The 22,440-nt window shown below is 41.6% G+C and overlaps 1 protein-coding gene across 5 annotated transcripts in view; it reads left to right on the forward strand.

Moving 5' to 3' along the window:
- The first annotated feature begins 105 nt into the window (after window positions 1-105).
- Window positions 106-22,440, forward strand: part of LOC123745429 (UPF0235 protein C15orf40 homolog) — a 37,330-nt gene continuing 14,995 nt past the window's right edge. Inside the window, exons 1-2 of one of the 5 annotated variants that reach the window (XM_045725984.2) lie at window positions 106-245; window positions 10,092-10,327. In XM_045725984.2, the coding sequence (XP_045581940.1) occupies window positions 10,181-10,327 (147 nt within the window). In that variant the 5' untranslated portion in view covers window positions 106-245; window positions 10,092-10,180. The other 4 variants (XM_045725987.2, XM_045725986.2, XM_045725988.2 and 1 more) reach the window with 4 other exon arrangements.

The raw sequence follows: 22,440 nt of genomic DNA on the forward strand, positions 1-22,440 counted from the left end.
AGCAGGCCTCAGGACACTCAGGGCTCATGCCTCACCCTCAGGACACTCAGGGCTCATGCCTCACCCTCAGGACATTCAGGGCTCACACAGCAGGCCTCATGACACTCAGGGCTCACGCCTCACCCTCAGGACACTCAGGGCTCACACAGCAGGCCTCATGACACTCAGGGCTCACGCCTCACCCTCAGGACACTCAGGGCTCACGCAGCAGGCCGCCGCACACTGCGCCGCGCCACAACTGTACGGTCAGTACACAAATTATTGGTCACTATTAAAACAATATAATGCTAGCAACAGCTAGCATTATATTGCTCCCTAGCATTACGTAAATAAAATAGAAGTGTGGTAAGTATACTCACAATAATGTTGGTGCTAAATGTGGAACATGATCAAACACATTTATACTCTGAAAGTGTCATTTTATAACGAAATTCGAGGCTGGTGTGTGGGAGGCCGGCCCCGGGGGCTGTGTTGTGGGGCGACTTGTCCACCACTGTGGCCACCTGGGGGAGTGTTGCTCACAACACTTGTTACAACACCTGCTCCTTTACAACACTTGTCACCACCCAGCACCGCACCTTGTGTGTATGTGGCTTCAAGTTATTATAGAGAGTGCGCAAACCACAATATTGGAGTAAGTGTTAGGTAGCAGTGTGAGAGGGCTACGACTTAACACGGCTGAGTGGACAGCGCTCGGGTTAGTAGTCCTGAACGTCTGGGTTCGATCTCGGGCGGAGGCAGAAACAAATAGGCAGAGTTTCTTTCACCCAGATGCTCCTGTTAACCTAGCAGTAAATAGGTACCTGGGAGTTAGACAGCTGCAACAGTCTGCTTCCTAGAGGTGTGTGTGTGTGTGTGAAAATCAGGATTAAGGGGTCCGTCTATTTACCACAAGCTACCACAAGCTTCATATAGCTTCCTGGCAATACGTTAGTAATGAATAAATATGATATGTTAGGTTAGGCTGACCTAACCTGACCTGACCTAACCTAACCTAACCTAACCTAACCTAACCTAACTTAACCAAACTAAACCTAACCTAACCAACTAAACCTAACCTAACCTAACCAACGCTTTGATCGTCGACTTGATTTGGCGTCACCAGCTCTTTTTGTCTAATTTCTTTATAAAAAGATACTTTTTCAGATTAAAATTATGTTTTTTCGTGTTGTGCATTCAGTACCAACATTATAACGAGAAAATATATCATGTTTATTCATTACTAATGTATTGCCAGGAAGCTTTGTGAAGACGGACCGAGATTAAGGACTTGCCCGAAACGCTGTATGTGCTGGTGGCTGTACAAGAATGTAATAACTCTTGTGTTTATGTATGTATGTGTATATATATATATATATATATATATATATATATATATATATATATATATATATATATATATATATATATATATTTATATTAGTATATTTTGGTAGCAGTCTTTCCTGTAGACATATATTATTAAATATGACCGAATAAGTGAGATTAATAATTCTAACACGAATTTTCTCTATCTTTCTTATGTTTCTTTTCACTGTTGATGGTAATTCAAAGATCAATTCTCCAAAATTCATTTTTATTTCTAGTCTGACGCGACACTTGAGTACGTTTCGTAAAACTTATTACATTTTCAAAGACTTTAGTTTACAAACACACAACTGAAATTGAATAGAGCTTTACACATCTTCGAGGTTTATATCTACATTTGGGTGAGGTGGATGAGGTGAAAAACGAACTTTCAACAATGGGTATTCAATGGGTATTAAATTCCAACACAAGACAGAACACGAAACAATGGGTATTGAATGGAAGTAATTGTAGAAAGCCTATTGGTCCATATTTCTTGATGCTTCTATATTGGAGCGGAGTCTTGAAGTGGGTAGAATATAGTTGTGCATTAATTGGCTGTTGATTGCTGGTGTTGACTTCTTGATGTGTAGTGCCTCGCAGACGTCTAGCCGCCTGCTATCGCTGTATCTATTGATGATTTCTGTGTTGTTTGCTAGGATTTCTCTGGTGATGGTTTGTTTGTGGGAAGAGATTATGTTCCTTAATGGAGCCCTGTTGCTTATGCATCGTTAAACGCCTGGAAAGAGATGTTGTTGTCTTGCCTATATACTGGTTTTTTTTGAGGCTTACAGTCCCCAAGAGGGCATTTGAAGGCATAGACGACGTTGGTCTCTTTTAAAGCGTTCTGCTTTGTGTCTGGAGAGTTTCTCATGAGTAGGCTGGCCGTTTTTCTGGTTTTATAGTAAATCGTCAGTTGTATCTTCTGATTTTTGTATGTAGGGATAACGTTTCTACTGACAATATCTTTCAGGACCCTTTCCTCCGTTTTATGGGCTGTGGAAAAGAAGTTCCTGTAAAATAGTCTAATAGGGGGTATAGGTGTTGTGTTAGTTGTCTCTTCAGAGGTTGCATGGCGTTTCACTTTCCTTCTTATGATGTCTTCCACGAAACCATTGGAGAAGCCGTTGTTGACTAGAACCTGCCTTACCCTACAGAGTTCTTCGTCGACTTGCTTCCATTCTGAGCTGTGGCTGAGGGCACAGTCGACATAAGCGTTAACAACACTCCTCTTGTACCTGTATTAATCTCACTTTTTTGGTCATACAGTATTTAATAATATATATATATATATAAAAGTTTGTGAGGGTACCACCTCTGGTGCCAATGTGGGGACCCATAGCCTCGGAGAAGAAAATAAAAACCTCACATTCCTTATGTACATTCTTGTATATGCATAAATAAATAAATAAATAAATAAATAAATAAAAAAAAAGTATTCAGAGGAGACCTTGTGGTTTCTCACTGAACACTAATCTTATCTTCTCCTACCACCCCCATTCTTTTGTATGTACACGTATATATTTACTTTATTTGAACTTTGTTACAATGCAGCGATTTGCGTTGCTGTTCGAACTCCGAGGCCCCCAAGTCTTACGGGAAGAGAGGCTTTTTTCCACTGTAGGTCATCGAGAGAGAGGTTAAGGGCTTTTTCTAGCATTGATTTCAGTAACCGGTCATACTCACTTAGTTTTTGGCTACAGTAAGATGGTGAACACCTCAGAAAGTAGGTTAACCTGGGGAGGGACAGACATCTGGTGATGAGGTAGAGTGCATCATGAGCATCAACATCCTCAATCCACCCATCCATCCTCTTAACCCCTGCACTGCTCACCCATTTTCGGCAAAAATGTCTTGGTGTAATTCTCAAGGATATATTTCTGTTATTTTTATAATTGTTCAGGTAAAGTTAATGTCAAAATGTTTCCAAAGTCAACTATTTCCATTTCAAAACAGAAAGAGTAATGAAAACATTTAAAAATATTAAAATATAGCCTAATTAAAAAACAAAAAGCACAAATCTCAGAGCGCCTAAAGGCGCGTTGCGCAGTGCAGTGGTTAAGGTCGGCGATTTTCTTATCAAGGACCTCATCGATGGCTTTCAACCCCAGGGGAGCTCCTAGGAGTGTGCTGTCTTCAGGTTTAGTTTTATGGATATTTGGCAGAAGACCCTCTATTCTCTCTACGATGCCCTGGTTGGAACATATTATTTCACATTTAGAAGGGTTCAGGGTGAGGCCTAAAACTGCACCTTGCTCCTGGATTTTTCTGATGTCCTCCAGGATTGAGTCTTGGGAACCAGCTAGGGTACCATCATCCAAGAACCAGATGTTAAGCTCGCTGGACAGGACCTCTGGACAGGATGTATGTATATATATATATATATATATATATATATATATATATATATATATATATATATATATATATATATATATATGCGAACAAGCCAGAATGGTCCCCTGGACAATATGCAACTGAAAAACACAAAAGTGTTTTCAGTTGCATATTGTCCAGGGGACCATTCTGGCTTGTTCGCATTTGTGTTCCTCACGTGTGCCCCTAAGAATGAGGTGATTTGGTAAAATGCTATGCCCAAGATAACTATCCGAGTGCCGGCGGTGGGGTGGTTCAAATAGCCTCGGCTATCACCTCATTATGTCCGGTCGTGATGGTCAAGTGGATTAAGGCGTCTTGTACGTACCAGTTGCGTTGCTTCTGGGAGTATGGGTTCGAGTCACTTCTGGGGTGTGAGTTTTCAGTTATATATATATATATATTAGTATATTTTGGTAGCAGTCTTTCCTGTAGACATATATGATTAAATATGACCGAAAAAGTAAGATTAATAATTCTAACACGAATTTTCTCAATCTTTCGTACATTACGCTTCACTGTTGGAGGTAAATCAAAAATCAATTCTCCAAAATTCATTTTTATTTCTAGTCTGACGCGACACGGGCGCGTTTCGTAAAACTTATTACATTTTCAAAGACTTTAGTTCACAAATACACAACTGAATAGAACTTACGTATCTCCGATTTTATATCTACATTTGAGTGAGGTGGAAGGGGTGATGTGGCATTAACACAAGACAGAACAAAATGTGGTATTAATAGGGTATTAATTTCATCAACACAAGACATCAACACAACACAAGATATATGTATATATATATATATATATATATATATATATATATATATATATATATATATATATATATATATATATATATATTGTGACGGTAACGCGTTGGTGTTCGGCTGTTCAAAGCTAGGGGTATGGCCTCGTCACATAGTATTAAAAAAAAATAGAAAATCTGGAACTTCGTCTGTGGTAAGGTAAGGAGAAGACACACAAAACACAAGTAAATTTTAACAATGAAATTCTAATTACGTTAAAGAAATAAAACATGAATAAAATGGACTTACAAATTCGTATAATAAAATCAATCAAAATAATAAGAATAATTAAATGACACAATGAAAAGTTACGTTAAGACAAAATAACAAGAAGTGCAATATACAAGTATATGAAAGGTGCTGGAATATTGGCTTTAAGCTATCACCTCTCTCAGTATACGTACGCTAAAGCTTACGTCTAGCAGGGAGAAGTGTTAACTGTGAAAGCACGGAATATTCTAAGGACTGAGGTCGTGGCGGCCCCAGACATCAAGTAGTATGGGGGGGGGGGAGTGCAGTTGCAGCCCGACCGGCGACCAATCAGAGGAGCCGGCAGCAAGACGGGTAGTTTGGCGGTTTGAGTCTGAGCAGGTGTTCCTGGCTGCATACGTTTTGCGCTCTGGCAAACCTTGGAGATGTTGTTGTTGTTGTTGGACATTTCTTCCATAGTAGTTTTATATATATATAACGACGTAATTGTGGAAGGAAGAGCAGGCTCAATCTCTTGAAGGAGATTATCGTCACAATATATATATATATATATATATATATATATATATATATATATATATATATATATATATATATATACATCAATATATATATATATATATATATATATATATATATACATCAATATATATATATATATATATATATATATATATATACATCAATATAAAAATACACTCGCTTCTTTCTTACAATCTGCTTCCACCCAGTGCATTATTCACATTCATTATGCACTCTTAATTATAGACCTGTATCATTGACAAGTGTAATAGTCAAAATATTGGAAAAAATAATTAAAACTAAATGGGTAGAACACCTGGAGAGAAATGATATAATATCAGACAGACAGTATGGTTTTCGATCTGGAAGATCCTGTGTATCGAATTTACTCAGTTTCTATGATCGAGCAACAGAGATATTACAGGAAAGAGATGGTTGGGTTGACTGCATCTATCTGGACCTAAAAAAGGCTTTCGACAGAGTTCCACATAAGAGGTTGTTCTGGAAACTGGAAAATATTGGAGGAGTGACAGGTACGCTTCTAACATGGATGAAAAATTTTCTGACTGATAGAAAAATGAGGGCTGTGATCAGAGGCAATGTATCGGACTGGAAAAATGTCACAAGTGGAGTACCACAGGGTTCAGTTCTTGCACCAGTGATGTTTATTGTCTACATAAATGATCTACCAGTTGGTATACAGAATTATATGAACATGTTTGCTGATGATGCTAAGATAATAGGAAGGATAAGAAACTTAGATGATTGTCATGCCCTTCAAGAAGACCTGGACAAAATAAGTACATGGAGCGCCACTTGGCAAATGGAATTTAATGTTAATAAATGCCATGTTATGGAATGTGGAATAGGAGAACATAGACCCCACACAACCTATATATTATGTGAGAAATCTTTAAAGAATTCTGATAAAGAAAGAGATCTAGGGGTGGTTCTAGATAGAAAACTATCACCTGAAGACCACATAAAGAATATTGTGCAAGGAGCCTATGCCACGCTTTCTAACTTCAGAATTGCTTTTAAATACATGGATGGCGATATACTAAAGAAATTGTTCGCGACTTTTGTTAGGCCAAAGCTAGAATATGCAGCAGTTGTGTGGTGCCCATATCTTAAGAAGCACATCAACAAATTGGAAAAGGTGCAAAGACATGCTACTAAGTGGCTCCCAGAACTGAAGGGCAAGAGCTACGAGGAGAGGTTAGAGGCATTAAATATGCCAAAACTAGAAGACAGAAGAAAAAGAGGTGATATGATCACTACATACAAAATAATAACAGGAATTGATAAAATCGATAGGGAAGATTTCTTGAGACCTGGAATGTTAAGAACAAGAGGTCATAGATATAAACTAGCTAAACACAGATGCCGAAGAAATATAAGAAAATTCACTTTCGCAAACAGAGTGGTAGACGGTTGGAACAAGTTAGGGGAGAAGGTGGTGGAGGCCAAGACCGTCAGTAGTTTCAAAGCGTTATATGACAAAGAGTGCTGGGAAGACGGGACACCACGAGCGTAGCTCTCATCCTGTAACTACACTTAGGTAATTACACTTAGGTAATTACATGCACTCCATGCATCCCCTCTTACATATTAATAATACTCTACACTAATAAGAATTTTATTCACATAAAATAGGGTAGAGTACTGTGCTTGATAATTGATAATAACTTGTTATTGTTAAGAAGATAGTGGAATAGTACTGAAATTTATTGCTATAAAGTATATTTTTATAATGCCCGTTGTATATCACTTAAAAACTCTACGACCTGACAAGGGTTCGAATCTATATTGCCAGGGCTCACCCCTTGATGTACACAGCACCACGACCACTTCATTCACTGCTTTTCAGAAAGTTCTACACTGGGCAACAAAAATCATTCCAGAACCCAGTCGTCTCCTATACTGCACCAGGAATGGTTGAAGGCAATGGGGCTAACAACACTGCAAACTCAATATGCCAGGGCTGATCACATTGAAACTTTAAAAATATTGAACAATTTGAAGGATGTTGAGCCAGACTACTTGTCCAAAAGGTCAGATATAACACAAACAAGGAGCAACGGTTTCAAGCTCAACAAGCTACAATGTAGGACAGAAAACAGATACTTTTTCACAGATACAGTTATAAATCAATAGAACTGCCTACCCACTGAAGTCATAATTAAGTGCCAAAACAATACTAAATTTTAAAATCCAGCTTGATAAACTTATCACAAGAAATGAAGAAGAACCTTTGACAAGCCGCCAGCTTCCTGTCCTCGACGAGGCCACTAGAGAGATTGATGGCCCTTGGGTAAATTTAGATAAATATAGTGTTTTGGGAATATGTAATCTCATATACAATATAAAAGATGCACTATATGCTACTGTAGTATAATTAAGTGCCATTGCAACTCATCATCTTGTTAAGATAGTACTGGACTTGTTTTAACAATGTGGACCATCATACATATATTGGTATAATGGACAATTAGAAAGTAAAATACATTATGGTATTATTGAATTTGGACAAACCATAAAACATTTTGTATTAATGTTGCTAATGAACCCTAACCTAGCTTAACACTTTCGCGCTATCCGGACGCATCGGCGCGTCCCGTTTCGTCTAACGTAAACGCATAGTGGACATAAAGTTGAGTCCTCTTTTAAAATATTTGTATAAAATTCAATTTTTATCCGATTTACTTTGGGTTTGTTTCAAACTGCGCGCTATGAGGCTCTCTTTCTCACCACTAGGCTGCATGGTACAATAAGTTCATGAAAGGTGTGGATAACTTCGATCAAATGGTATTTTGTCCCAAACGGGTTGCAGGTGGGTGAATTTAGCCGTTTATACTGGTAATGCTTCCCCCATATCATGTATTATATGCATATGTCTGTTTAGGGAATTTTATTCCGATCAATATACAACCAAAAATAACTGTGTGCAACAAGTATAAACTTGACAAACATAACAAAAGTAAAAACATTTCGTGTGTGTTTGACGCTCACTGATATGTTCCAGCGTTGTTATATATTTGGCGCTATTCTAACTTACGCTTTGTTGATATTTTTTACCTATGGGCACATAGAACATTCTATTGCGAACACATTGACACAAAAATGAATGACGTACATAGAAAATTAATGTCATGAGAGTGAAATAAGTATAAACTTTCAAAGCGCCGTGCGTCGTCCCGTCACCGATACCGGGTAACAATTTCACCACTTCCCACACTCTTGCGGGCGGGCCGCATCATTATTCTACGCTTATATTCATATCACCGTGTTGGGAATTTCATTGCGAGTCCATTGATACCAAAATTAACGCTGTAGAACTAGTGTGGAGGTGATTACAATCCCAAGAGTAAAAACATTTTGTTGCTGATGGGCGCTCACGGCGAGTCATCTTCGTAGTTATTTATTTGGTGCTGGTATCCCTATACGTTTTCGTGACTTTTTTTACTGATGTTCTTCTAGAGAATTTTATTGCGAACACGTTGGTACCAAAATGAAATACGTAGCATGAGAACTAAGGACAGAAGAGTAAAAAGAGTATACACATTTTTGTTTTTACGCTTAAGCGATAAAAACGCAGCGCGCACATTCGGTTGGCTGAGTGACCTTTGCGGAGAGCGCAAAAGTGTTAATCATACTAGGCTTAATACTTATTATTTGTAGCCTAATACAGTACACACATGTGCTATACTAAGCCTAGCAATACTTACGTTTAAGTTTAATTTTTAGCTTTATTTTTTCTGGGCTCTATAAAGTGATTAGTACCAAAATCTACTGTCTAATTGTCCATTATGTTAATATATGTATGATGATCCATATAATCACAAAATATAGTATCTAAACAGGAGGATGGGGTGGTCATTGAGACATTTAAGTTACTAGGTTAATTTACAAAACAAGTTAGGTCAAAACAATCTATATCATATCATCAAAAGGTCCATTATGACTCACAAAAGGTATGAGTTTCAAGCTGATTAAGTTTCTTTGTTAAACAGGCACTAAGCCCATGGAACTACCTGTATTTCTGTTAGAGTTGTAGACAGATATAAAAAAAAAAAAACAGTGCTACACTCCAAAGCACAGCTGGAAATCTCGTCAGGAAGAATGCAGGATGTTCATAAGCCACTGGCATAAAAGTCTACACCATGTCTAGCTACACAGTACAGTAATGGCTATCAGGTAATTAAAGTACAGTATTATGATGTCCATTTTAATGATAGCAGTCCGTGTGGTGTAGTGGTAAGACACTCGCCTGCCATTTCGTGAGCGCTTTGTTCTGGGTTCGTATCCTGGCTGGGGAGGATTACTAGGTGTCAATCCCTAACTGTAGCCTCTGTTTACCTAACAGCAAAATATGTACCTGGTTGTTAAACGATTTGGCGGGTCATATTCCGGAGAACATAGGATTAAGGACTTGCCCAAAACGCTATGCATGCTAGTGGTTGTACAAGAATGTAAAAACGTATGTAAAAAAAATGATAAATTTGGATTTTCCTCTCATCTCTTAGAAAGGTTCTTATATCATAGCAGTATAGAGTTGTGCTATAAACTTTCACATACTCATGTATATGTTTTGAGTATTGTACTGTATATTATTTTGCTATGTATTGAAACTGTATTAAATCATGTTGGCAGTTGTAATATCTAATGATATTTGATCTTGAATTACTGTAGAGTACACACCAATTTATTTGTTGTTGCATGCACAGTGAGATTTAATTCCTCTTCATAAATTCCTGCAGACAATAATGGTTAAATGAGCTGTGAGAGAAGATATCCTTTATCAGACTGAACAATCTGATGTTTCAGGAAGCTTGGGAATCAAGTGGAGTATATCTTCCTCCCTGTACACCTGAGAAGTGATCATCTTATTGGTAGGCAGCCAAGACAGTTGGCCCATGTTGGCAAGAAGTGGTGGACGCACCCACCTGTGTTCCTCTCTTCTTCTTCCCAACATTTTCCATCCAAATACTACTATTTGGAGGACCAAAATAATGGGAAAGAACAAAGCTAAAGGAAACTCCTCAAAGGGAAAAAATGAGCAGGTATATAAGCTAAGCTGTGTTGTATGCCTTCAGATCAACCTTGCTCGTTAGTCTGACAGTAACAAGATGTTAATACTTTACTCTTTAAATTGTATATTAAATTTCCATTTTTTATTCACAGAAGTGTTTCATAAAGCCATCAGAGAATTCACCCCAGTTATATATCGTCTCTAGTGAGCTTTTCACCTTTGGGATATATATATACTTTCTGCACTTTGTCATTATGTTTTCCTTTCTTAGTAGAAAGTTAGATATGAAGTAAGTTTGCTGTGACTGATTCAAGAATAGTACAGTGATTTTTAATATGCAACAATAACAGTAATAATAATAATAATTAATAATACGCAATGAAATTACACTAACATAATGTATCAATAAGAAAATCAGTTAGAGCAATGTGGAGTTTTTTTTTTTTTGAGATATATACAAGAGTTGTTACATTCTTGTACAGCTACTAATACACGTAGCGTTTCGGGCAAGTTCCTGGAATACGACCCCCGCCGTGAAGAATCGTGTTTACAATCAAGTACCCATTTTACTGTTGAGTCAAACAGAGCCTACAGTTAAGGATTTGCGCCCAGTAAATCCTCCCCGGCCAGGATACGAACCCATGACAAAGCGCTCGTGGAATGCCAGGTGAGTGTCTTACCACTACACCATGGAGACTGTCTTACCACTACACCATGGAGACTATTTATTTGAACTCTCGACCTAGGTACCCAGGTTGAGGGCTCGAATCCAAAGCTCCAGTTGATTATCTCAGTAATAATAATAATAATAGTAATTATTAATAATAATAACAATAATACTATTACTCTTATTGTGATTATGAAAAACTAGTGTTAAAACTATTGATCTCTTTGGACACCGCTCACGTCCACTTTTTTTCTCTCGAGTCCTAGCCCTGAACTGCGCTCACGTCCAATACAAAAATATTTGTATAAAATAAATTTTTTGTCCAATCGACTTTGGGATAGTTTCAAAATAAGCTCGTTTAAAGTGCGCACAATTTGATACCAGAATGAAAGATGTAACACGAAACTTGATGTCAGAACACTTGAAAGATTATAAATACGTTTTTGGTCAAAATTTTAAAATATTTGTTAAAATTCTATTTATTGTGCTATTATTATGGGACTAGTTTTAAAATGTGCACCTTTACATTGCAAACAATTTGATAACAAAATGAATGATCTAACACAAAAATTTGTCAGAACACTGGAAAGATATAAATAATTTTGTGATGATGAGCATCCAAAATTAAAATATTGGTTAAAATTCCAGTTATTGCGCTATTATTATGGGACTAGTTTTAAAATACCTGCCTTTATATTGTGAACAATTTGATACCAAAACGAGTGACGTAATACGAAAATTGATGCTATCAAACTGAACGAGTATACACATTAGGGTACAGGTGTGATAATTGGTTCTCGTTCATGGCTAACTTTAGGCTTTGCTAAGGGGGAGTCACACTGGGCTTTTGGACAATATATGCATATACACCTGTAGGAAATTTAATTGCGAACACATTGATACCAAAACGAACGACATAGCACGTGAATTAAGGTGAGAAAACTGAAACAAGTATACACATTTTACTGATTTTTTGCACTTACAGGTAACTTTTGCCGACTTTAGGCTTTGCTGTGGGGAGTCAAGCTTGGCTGTTGGACCTTATATGCATATATATATATATATATGACAATGTCATACCACGGAGGAAAAATGAAACAGGAATTTCCTTAAGTACTTTCGTATATTAAATACATCTTCAGAAGGTCCTGGACCTTCGGACCTTCTGAAGATGTATTTAATATACGAAAGTACTTAAGGAAATTCCTGTTTCATTTTTCCTCCGTGGTCTGACATTGTCACATTCTTAATCACGTGTTTATTTTCGTGATATACACACACACATATATATATATATATATATATATATATATATATATATATATATATATATATATATATATATATATATATATATATATATATATATATACATACATATATATATATATATATATATATATATATATATATATATATATATACAGTGGTACCTCGGAATGCGATTGTCCCTGTATGCGAGGTTTTCGGAAGGCGAGGTGTATTTACTCCAAAAATTTGTCTCAGAAGGCGAGGGTTACTTCGGGAGGCGAGTTTGGACGCGAGTTTGTTGATACGCGTACAGCCGACCTAGCGCGTTCGTCGCCCCTCCGCCCCTCAGTTTATTATTGTCTCGCGCTCAGTGACTACCCCCACATCAATTCTTCTCGCGGATTTTCAGTGTTTTGTTGGATTTTTGGTGATTTGTCTATACAATTTGTTATTATATATCTCACCACGGGTCCCAAGAAAGCCAGTGGTAAGGATAAAGGCCAGAAAGCTCATGTGAGGATGACAATAGAGGAGAAACAAGAGATCATTCGGAAGCATGAGAACGGTACACGTGTTGTTGAACTTTGTAGGCAGTACAACAAAGCCACATCAACAATATGCACTATACTTAAGAAGAAAAATAAGATTATGGGTGCTAAAGTGGCAAAAGGAGTAAGAACATTAACGGCACAAAGACCACAAATACTTGAAGAAGTGGAAAAGTTGTTATTAATTTGGATACACGACAAGGAGTTGAGGGGTGATAGTGTTTCGGAGGCCATTATTTGTGAGAAAGCCAGGGTGTTGCACGAAGATTTTCTAAAGAATACCCCTGCAACGAGTGATGCAGATAAGAAAGAGTTTAAGGCAAGCAGGGGCTGGTTTGAAAAATTTAGAAAGAGAAGTGGTATCCATAGTGTTACAAGGCATGGAGTTATGTGATGTGATTATGGAAGGGGACTCCCCTTCCAAACAGTACTCCTCTCCTCCTCCCCCCTCCTCACCATCTTCCATACGCCTACAGCACTCGACAGCAAGGTAAGTAATAATTGGAACACAGTTTTGTAGGTTTATTTAGATGAATTAGGTAAATTAGGTTTAAAAATTTAGTTTGATGTGGGGTTTTTGGGGTAGTCAGGAACGGATTAATTCATTTCCCTTTATTTCTTATGGGGAAATTAACTTCGGAATGCGAGTTTTCGGAAGGCGAGGCGTCTCCAGGAACGGATTAAACTCTTATTCTGAGGTATGCCTGTATATATATATATATATATATATATATATATATATATATATACATATATATATACATATACATATATATATATATATATATATATATATATATATATATATATATATATATATATATATATATGTATATGTATATATATATGTATATATATATATATATATATGTATATATATATATATATATATATATATATATATATATATATATATATATATATATATATATGTATATATATATATATGTATATATATATGTATATATATATATATATATATATATATATATATATATATATATATATATATATATATATATATATATATATATATATATACACACCTGTAGGGAATTCTATTGTGAACACAATGATACCAAAACGAGTGACGTAGCACGAGAATTAAGGTGAGAAACTGAAACGAGTATACACATTTAGTGTCGCCGAGCGCTCACCTGCACCTCCAAGGGTACTTCGTGCATACGCGTGGAGTGCATGCCCGGGGCGCGATACTGTTAAAAATATTTGTTAGTATAATATAACATGCTGAGTGCAGTTCCTTTATTATACATCTTCTATGTTTACATCACATAACATATCTCTCTGCAGCAGTATTCTCTCCATGTATCTTTTTTTTCCTTTCCATAGCCTCTTTGAAATTTTAAATGAATTGTGCAGCACCTCTCTTTCTCCTCCATTTCTGGGGGGAGCCCCGTCGGCTCCCCCGAGCTATCCAGGCTGATATGGATATATTAGCTTTCTGGCATCAGTCAAAGTGCACGGAGTTCGGTGTACCGGAAACCATGACCAAGTACCTGGCCCCCCCCCTCAGAGAGGCACGAGGAGTAATGGCGTATAGAAACCCCCATGTGGTTGGGAGCATTCTATATCTGCCATCGACCGGATCAGACACCCAGAAAGGTAGGTGCCCCAAAACAAATCCTTATTCCGGTGAAAATATTGCTACCAAAAGCCGAACCAGTGGACAGAACTCCCTTAAATGAAAATTAGCAAACTAGCATGACGTCATCACGTTGCCGCGCTGCCGTCTGCTCAACCTCTCCCTCCCCGGGAGGGGGGGAAGGGGGAGCCTCAGACCCCCTGCGCCGGCGCTCCAACCGGCAGTTCTTGGCTGATGCGATTCTGGAGAAGTCGTGTACCTCTGGCTCCAGTCTTTTGTCTCATTTCTGTGCCTTGTGGTGTTGGCTGTCTCTACAGGTGGTGTGTGAGCCAGGAGTAATATTCCATGGTACTCAGGCTGCATGCACCTAGGGTTCCCCTTCCCTAGGTGCCCAGTAAGTACTGGTCTTGCGGCTTGGGGCCTCCTTCTACAAGTTACCTTGGGATCTACCTCTACTGTGTCTTTTACTGCTTGGTACTTGGCAGCCCTTAGAGTCAGCTGGGGTTTCATTACCCTTGTTTTCCACTGGATAGGAGGTAGTTTTTGTCACTGGTAGGGGCACAGGGTACTGCACAGCTAGTTATCATTTATTATAGCAGCCGGCTATGTTCCGCCTGGGTACGTTGCCCTCTTGCAGGGTTTTTCTTTTGATTTTGTTGTTCCTGCCGGTGGGGGGTCTGCCGTGTCCATTCCCCTTTTCTGTTGTTGGGGTCGGTGTCTATTCTTCTGTGTATTGGTGGTATCCCCCCACTAGGCCTCCGTGAGTGGACACATCCCAGGGGTTCAGTTTTTAGAAGTTCGTTTGGTAGACTTGGGCACTAGTTCTCAGTACCCTCCCTGGGCTTACCTTAGCGTGTTAAGAAGGCTAAGGGCCCTGGGAAACCCTGCGGGGACTCCATGGTTCGATGTATGTGACCCTTGAGTCCCCTCTCGCTTCGTGCAAGTTTGAAGGTGGTTCTGTCCCTTTGTCTTAGGGTGACACTCACTTGTTGTGCCTCCGCCATGCTGCCTGTTGGGTCGGTGATTCTTATGGCTCTGAGTCGTATGACATTCCTGTGCGTGCATGCTCCAGTTCACCCTTGCTATTGGTCATGTTCTGAGGGTGCAGGCAGCAGCTGTGTTGCATGCTGGGTTCTCTTGCTACATTGCGTTGAGTTCATCGCTACCACGGATGCCCCGAGACTGCCCCGTTTTAGTTTTGGGGCCCAGTTTTGGGGGTGGGCGTCACTTCGCCTTGGTTCCTTCTGCCCTTCCTTCCCTCTTCTGTTGTGTGTCCGGTTTTCCTCTCCCTGGCTTCCGGCCTCGACCCATCAGTGGGTATGGAGGCGGGGTGGGGTCTAGTTGGTGTTAACACTTTCGCGCACTTGACGCAGTGAAAAAAAACTTGCCCCTTGTGCGTGCGGCATTTCAGACGATCGAGCAGCAACACTTAGTGTATAGTCACTTGTCACTTAGTCTCTTGTCACTGTCCCAACGTTAATTTTCGATGTACGTATTTCATTTTTGTACCAATGTGTTCGCAATAGAATGTTCTAGAAGAACATAAGTATAAAATGTCACCAAAACATGAGTTAAATCAGCACCAAATAAAAAACTACGTCGATTACTCGCCGTGAGCGCCCAACAATAACGAAATGTTTCTACTATTTTCAGGGTTGTCAACTCCACACTTGTCCTACAGCGTTAATTGTGGTATCACTGAAATTGCAATAAAATTCCCTACGCGGACATATGCATATAAATATAGAATCAATGTCGCAGCCCACCCACAAGAGTATGGGAAGTGGCCAAAGTGTTACCCGGGGCGGCATATCGGTGAAATCCGCATTGAAAAGTGTATATTCAATTCACTGTCCTGACGTTAATTTTCGATGTACATATTTCATTTTTGTACCAATGTGTTCGCAATTGAATGTTCTAGAAGAACATAAGTATAAAATGTCACATAAGGATGCGTTCGACCGGCAACAAATAAAAAACTACGTCGATTATACTCGTTGTGTCAATAATACAATTGTTGTTTTACCACGATGATTCAATGCCATGCCGTTCTCCCAAATAAGCTCTTCGGCTATTAGAGAAAACGTAAATTTCATGGCGAACATTTGTAAACTATCCCCAAGTAGATCGGATAGAAATTGGAATTTATACAAATATTTTTTCTTGAGACTCCAGCTGGAGTCACTTATGCGGACACGAGAGAAAACTTGGTAATGATGTCTGGCGCCACCGCTGCGCGAAAGTGCTAAGACTCTGGCGGTTTCGAGGGTGTTCCCTTCCGACGTGGCGGTGGAGGCATTCGAGCCTGTTCCTCTCGCTGATGTGTATGGATTTGACCAGTGGACCCCCTTCCTTAGTGTTTTTCGGCTGCCCTGGCTTTTTCTTGTGAGGTCGGGGCTTTGGGGGGATGGCTCGACTCTGGGTCCTCGGCGTGAGGTTCCCAGGGTGGGAGAGGGGTTGCCTTGGGAGGGGGGGCCTTAGGCCCCGTTGACCCCGCCGGGGTTTTTGTACTCTCGGAGTGGGGCTTGGTGTTACAAGGAGAGGGGGGGTTCTCTTCGCTCCCTCCTCATACGATTAGACTTGATATCTACCCCTCCCGGGGTTCCGTTCCGTGATCCCGCGTGTTCCTCAGTTCCGTCCTTCCGGAACGGTTTTCAACTTCCCTCTGTCGGTGGGGGGGGGGGATTTCCCTGTACGTTGTTTAGGTTCTCGTTAGGTGCGTCGGCCCTTTCGCCGTTCGTCCCATTGACGTGGCGATGGGGGAAGGCTCGCATCTGGTCCCACAATTTGTGGACCTTCGGGTTGTTTCATGCGGCCTGCGGTGGCGTTGGGTAGCTCCTCCTCCTTTAAGGGGTTGGGGCTGGCGGGGCGGGCCTCTTCTCCTGTGTTCTGTCGAGTCTTCTCGGAGTTTAATAGATTTAGTGTAATTACCTAAGTGTAATTACCAAAGTGTAGTTACAGGATGAGAGCTACGCTCGTGGTGTCCCGTCTTCCCAGCACTCTCTGTCATATAACGCTTTGAAACTACTGACGGTCTTGGCCTCCACCACCTTCTCCCCTAACTTGTTCCAACCGTCTACCACTCTGTATGTGAAAGTGAATTTTCTTATATTTCTTCGGCATCTGTGTTTAGCTAGTTTATATCTATGACCTCTTGTTCTTAAAGTTCCAGGTCTCAGGAAATCTTCCCTATCGATTTTATCAATTCCTCTTACTATTTTGTATGTAGTGATCATATCACCTCTTTTTCTTCTGTCTTCTAGTTTTGGCATATTTAATGCCTCTAACCTCTCCTTGTAGCTCTTGCCCTTCAGTTCTGGGAGCCACTTAGTAGCATGTCTTTGCACCTTTTCGGATTCGCTTGGGTGTGGTCGAATCAACCTCATTCTCCGGTGGGTTCCTTCCTGTTTCCGGCACCGACACGGGACTGAGCGAACCTCCGGTTCATTCGGGACAATTCCCATCTGGACCCGTGGGTTTCTTGCCCCTCCTTTTGAATGACTACTCTGTCCCAGGTCCGTCTTCTGTTTAAGCCGGGCGCTTGGATGGTGTCCCTGGACTTCTAGGACGCATATTGGCTCGTCCCGATTCATCCCGGTTTCAGGAACTAGATCGGTTTGGTTGTGAGGGCGTCCCGGTTACTGCCTTCATTGCCTTCCATTTGGATTGTGTCTGGTGCCTCGCGTTTTTACATGCCTTCCTCGGGTCATGGTGGCCCACCTGTGTCTGTTAGGTGTTCGGGTTCTCGCCTCCCTCGACGACTGGCTGTTTGGGCTCCCAACCGGTCCGTGTGTCTGCTCACCGGGGAATTAGTTCTTTCTTGGCTCACCGGATTCGGGTTCCTGGTTGTAGTGAAGGAAAGCTAACTCTTAATATAATGATATTTAATTGACTAAATTGAATTACTCGAAGGACCACCCTATTTTTACTGAAAAGGGAAACAGATAACTAGTGTAATAAAAAGGACTGAGATACCAGTGCCTGTGGATAATGTAATCATCAAGAATTATTTGTTGAATATTAATGAACTGTAAGAATAATTATTATTCAAGAATTAAACCTTCCCAAACTTCACAATTGGGGGTTAATACTAGAAGATGAATTACTCCTAGTACACTTTAAAAACTTGTGTAAGGAATCGTTCAGGACCCTGTATACCACTTATGTAAGACCAATCCTGGAGTATGCAGCTCCAGCCTGGAGTCCATACCTAGTTAAACACAAGACAAAGTTAGAGAAGATTCAGCGGTATGCCACCAGGCTCGTCCCGGAACTGAGAGGAATGAGCTACGAGGAAAGGCTAAAGGAGCTGAACCTCACATCCCTGGAAAACAGAAGGGTAAGGGGAGACATGAAAACCATCTACAAAATTCTCAGGGGAATTGACAGGGTGGACAAAGACAAACTCTTTAGCAAGGGTGGGACTCGAACAAGGGGACACAGGTGGAAACTTAATACTGTACCCAGATGAGCCACAGAGATGTTAGAAAGATTTTTTTCAGTGTCAGAGTAGTTAATAAATGGGATGCATTTGGAAGTGATGTGGTTGAGGCTGACTCCATACACAGTTTCAAATGTAGATATGATAGAGCCCAGTAGGCTCAGGAATCTGGCTTTCACCAGATGGGGTGAAAGCTTGGGATCGGGACAGGGTTTAGATGGTCTTGAGTCTCGGGCGGTCTCTGGGGATGCCCCTTCCGGTGTGGCGACGGAGGCATTCGAGTCCTATCTCCCTGCCGAAGCATCTGGGTCTGACCAGTGGACCCCCTTCTGTTTGGGTTACTCAGCTGCACCGGCTTTTTCTTTATGGGCCGGTGCTCTGGGGAATGACTTGGCCCCGGGTCCCGAGGAGGGGGATCTTGGGACTGGGGAGGGGCTGACTTGGGGGCCTTGGGCTCCGCTGGATCCCGCCTGGGTTTTTCTACCCTCGGAGCAGGGCTTATTGTTACAAGGAGTAGGGTTCTTTCCCCCCCCCCCCTCTGTGTTCAAGTTGGATTTGGCGTCTGCCCCTTCCCGGTTTCGGTTCCGTGTTCCCTCGGGTGGGTTGGTTCCGTCTTTCTGGAGGTTTTCGACTTCCCACATCCAACCGTCTGCGGTGCGGGCAGTACTGGCGTCTTACTTCCTGCATGACCCCGGATTACGCCTCGGTGATGGATCTGTCGTCTTTCAGGTTTGGGAATTCGTTCTCTTTCTGGGTCCGTTATGAGATTCCGGAGTCTTCCTGGCTGGCAGACTGTCTTGTATTTACATTGGAGGCTTGGCATTCTTTCTGTCACTCCTGCACGCTTGAGTGGCCCGAGGTCTTGACGGTGGTTCAGGTTTTCCTGGGAGGGCCACCTTGAGCACCTCAATGAGTGCTTGTTTGCTCCTGCCCTTCCACGGGATGTTGGCATTGAACAGCTCCATGTGCAGGTTCCCTCTCTGTCCGCTGCGCTGGTGGCCGAGGACTTGTGTGCCTGGGGCCTCTTGGTTTCGGCTGTGTGCTTCTTTTCCCTCCTTGAGCTATCTTTGGACTGGCTTGGAGGGGATGTGGGGGTACCTGCTTGATACCTGCTTGATGGGGTTCTGGGAGTTCTTCTACTCCCCAAGCCCGGCCCGAGGCCAGGCTTGACTTGTGAGAGTTTGGTCCACCAGGCTGTTGCTTGGAGCGGCCCGCAGGGCCACATACCCACCACAGCCCGGCTGATCCAGAACTTCTCTTAGAAAACAGTCCAGATTTCTCTTGAAGATGTCCACGGTTGTTCCGGCAAGGTTTCTTATAGTCGCTGGAAGGACGTTGAACAACCGCGAACCTCTGATGTTTATACAGTGCTCTCTGATTGTGCCTATGGCACCTCTGCTCTTCACTGGTTCAGTCTTGCATTTTCTTCCATATCGTTCACTCCAGTACATTGTTATTTTACTGTATAGATTTGGGACCTGGCTCTCCAGTATTTTCCATGTGTATATTATTTGGTATCTCTCTCGTCTCCTTTCTAGAGAGTACATTTGGAGAGCTTTGAGACGATCCCAATAATTTAGGTGTTTTATCTCGTCTATGCGTGCCGTATATGTTCTCTGCATTCCCTCTATTTCAGCAATCTCTCCTGCTCTGAAGGGGGAAGTGAGTACTGAGCAGTACTCGAGATGGGACAACACAAGTGACTTGAAGAGTACAACCATTGTGATGGGATCCCTGGATTTGAAAGTTCTCGTAATCCATCCGATCATTTTTCTGGCTGACACGATATTTGCTTGGTTATGCTCCCTAAACGTTAGATCGTCGGACATCATTATTCCCAAATCCTTGACATGCTGTTTTTCTACTATGGGAAGATTCGATTGTGTTTTGTACCTTGTATTATGTTTCAGATCCTCATTTTTGTCGTACCTGAGTACCTGAAATTTATCACTGTTAAACATCATGTTATTTTCTGCTGCCCAATCGAAAACTTTGTTGACATATGCTTGTAGTTTTTCAATGTCTTCAGCAGAGGTAATTTTCATGCTGATTTTTGTGTCATCTGCAAAGGACGACACGAAGCTGTGACGTGTATTTTTGTCTATATCAGATATGAGAATAAGGAACAGTAGCGGTGCAAGGACTGTACCTTGAGGTACAGAGCTTTTAACATCGCTTGGACTCAATTTTATCTGATTGACTGTTACTCTTTGTGTTCTGTTTGACAGGAAATTGAGTATCCAGCGTCCTACTTTTCCAGTTATTCCCATTGACCTCATTTTGTGAGCTATCACCCCATGGTCACATTTGTCGAATGCCTTTGCAAAGTCTGTGTATACAGCATCTGCATTTTGCTTTTCTTCTAGGGCTTCTGTGATTTTGTCATAGTGGTTGAGTAACTGTGACAGACAGGATCTTCCCGCTCTAAATCCATGTTGTCCTGGATTGTGCAATTCATTGTTTTCCATAAAACTAGAAATTTGATTCCTAATCACTCTTTCAAACACTTATTATGTGTGATGTTAGTGCAACTGGCCTATAATTTTTTGCCAAGGCTTTACTCTCCCCCTTGTGCAACGGAGCTATATCTGCAGATTTAAGTGCTGCTGGTATCTCCCCTGTATCCAGGCTCTTTCTCCATATTACGCTGAGTGCTCTCGCTACTGGCACTTTACATTTCTTTATGAATATTGAATTCCATGAGTCAGGCCCAGGAGCTGAGTGCATAGGCATATTGTCAATTTCTCTTTCAAAGTCTTCCGAGTTTGAGGTAATATCCGCACCATCCGGGTGCTCGGGACCGTTCCAGGGTCCGGTGCCTTGGGCTCGGCGGTGAGCGCGTCGTCTGCCTTGTTGAAGCTGTTTGTGCTGATCTTGCAGGATGCGGTTTCCCCTGTTCTACGCTTCCTGGCTCGCGTGTCGGCAGGTGGTGCTTGTCTCCTCCTTGGAATCGGCCTGGGCCCTGGCTCCTAGGATGTCTTTGCCTTTTTGTCCTTTGCTTTTTGCTCATTTGGCCATGGTGCAGTATATTCAGGCTGCTTCAGCCAGTTGCCATCCTATGTCTGACTTGTTCGTTCTCCTGGGGTCCCGGGGGGGAGGGCCTTTCTGGGGAGGTCGTGCCAGGGCTCAAGGTCCCACTCGTCGTGGCTCGCCACAGGAGCCAGTTTCGGGTTCGGCTCTGCCTACAGACCCACCTTCGTCTGGTCAGCACAGTGCTCGCTCTGTGCGAGGTTCTGGTTCTCGTAAGGGATGCCGCCGGCCCTTTCGCGGTTCGCCCCATTGACGGGGCGATGGGGGGGAGGTTTGCGCTGTTCGCTCACCCTTGGTCCCACAATTTGTGGGCGTTTCGGGTCATTTCCTTCGCCCTGTGGTGGCGTTGGGTGGCCGTCTCCTCCTGCGAGGGGTTCAGGGCTATTGGGGCAAGCCTTATCTCCTGCGCTCCGTCATGTCGTCTTGGAGTGGGTTCACTTTGGCGTCATCAAAACGACGTCGTCCCTCAGATGTGTTTCCCATCTGTTTCCAATGCCGAAATGGGACTGTGCGGACCTGAGGTTCATTCTGGACTTGTCCCGTCTGAACCCCTGGGTTCATTGCCCCTCCTTTTGGATGATTACGCTGTCTCAAGTTCGGCTCC

Source organism: Procambarus clarkii, chromosome 44 (genome assembly GCF_040958095.1).
Source record: "Procambarus clarkii isolate CNS0578487 chromosome 44, FALCON_Pclarkii_2.0, whole genome shotgun sequence".
In the NCBI taxonomy this organism is placed as follows: domain Eukaryota; kingdom Metazoa; phylum Arthropoda; class Malacostraca; order Decapoda; family Cambaridae; genus Procambarus; species Procambarus clarkii.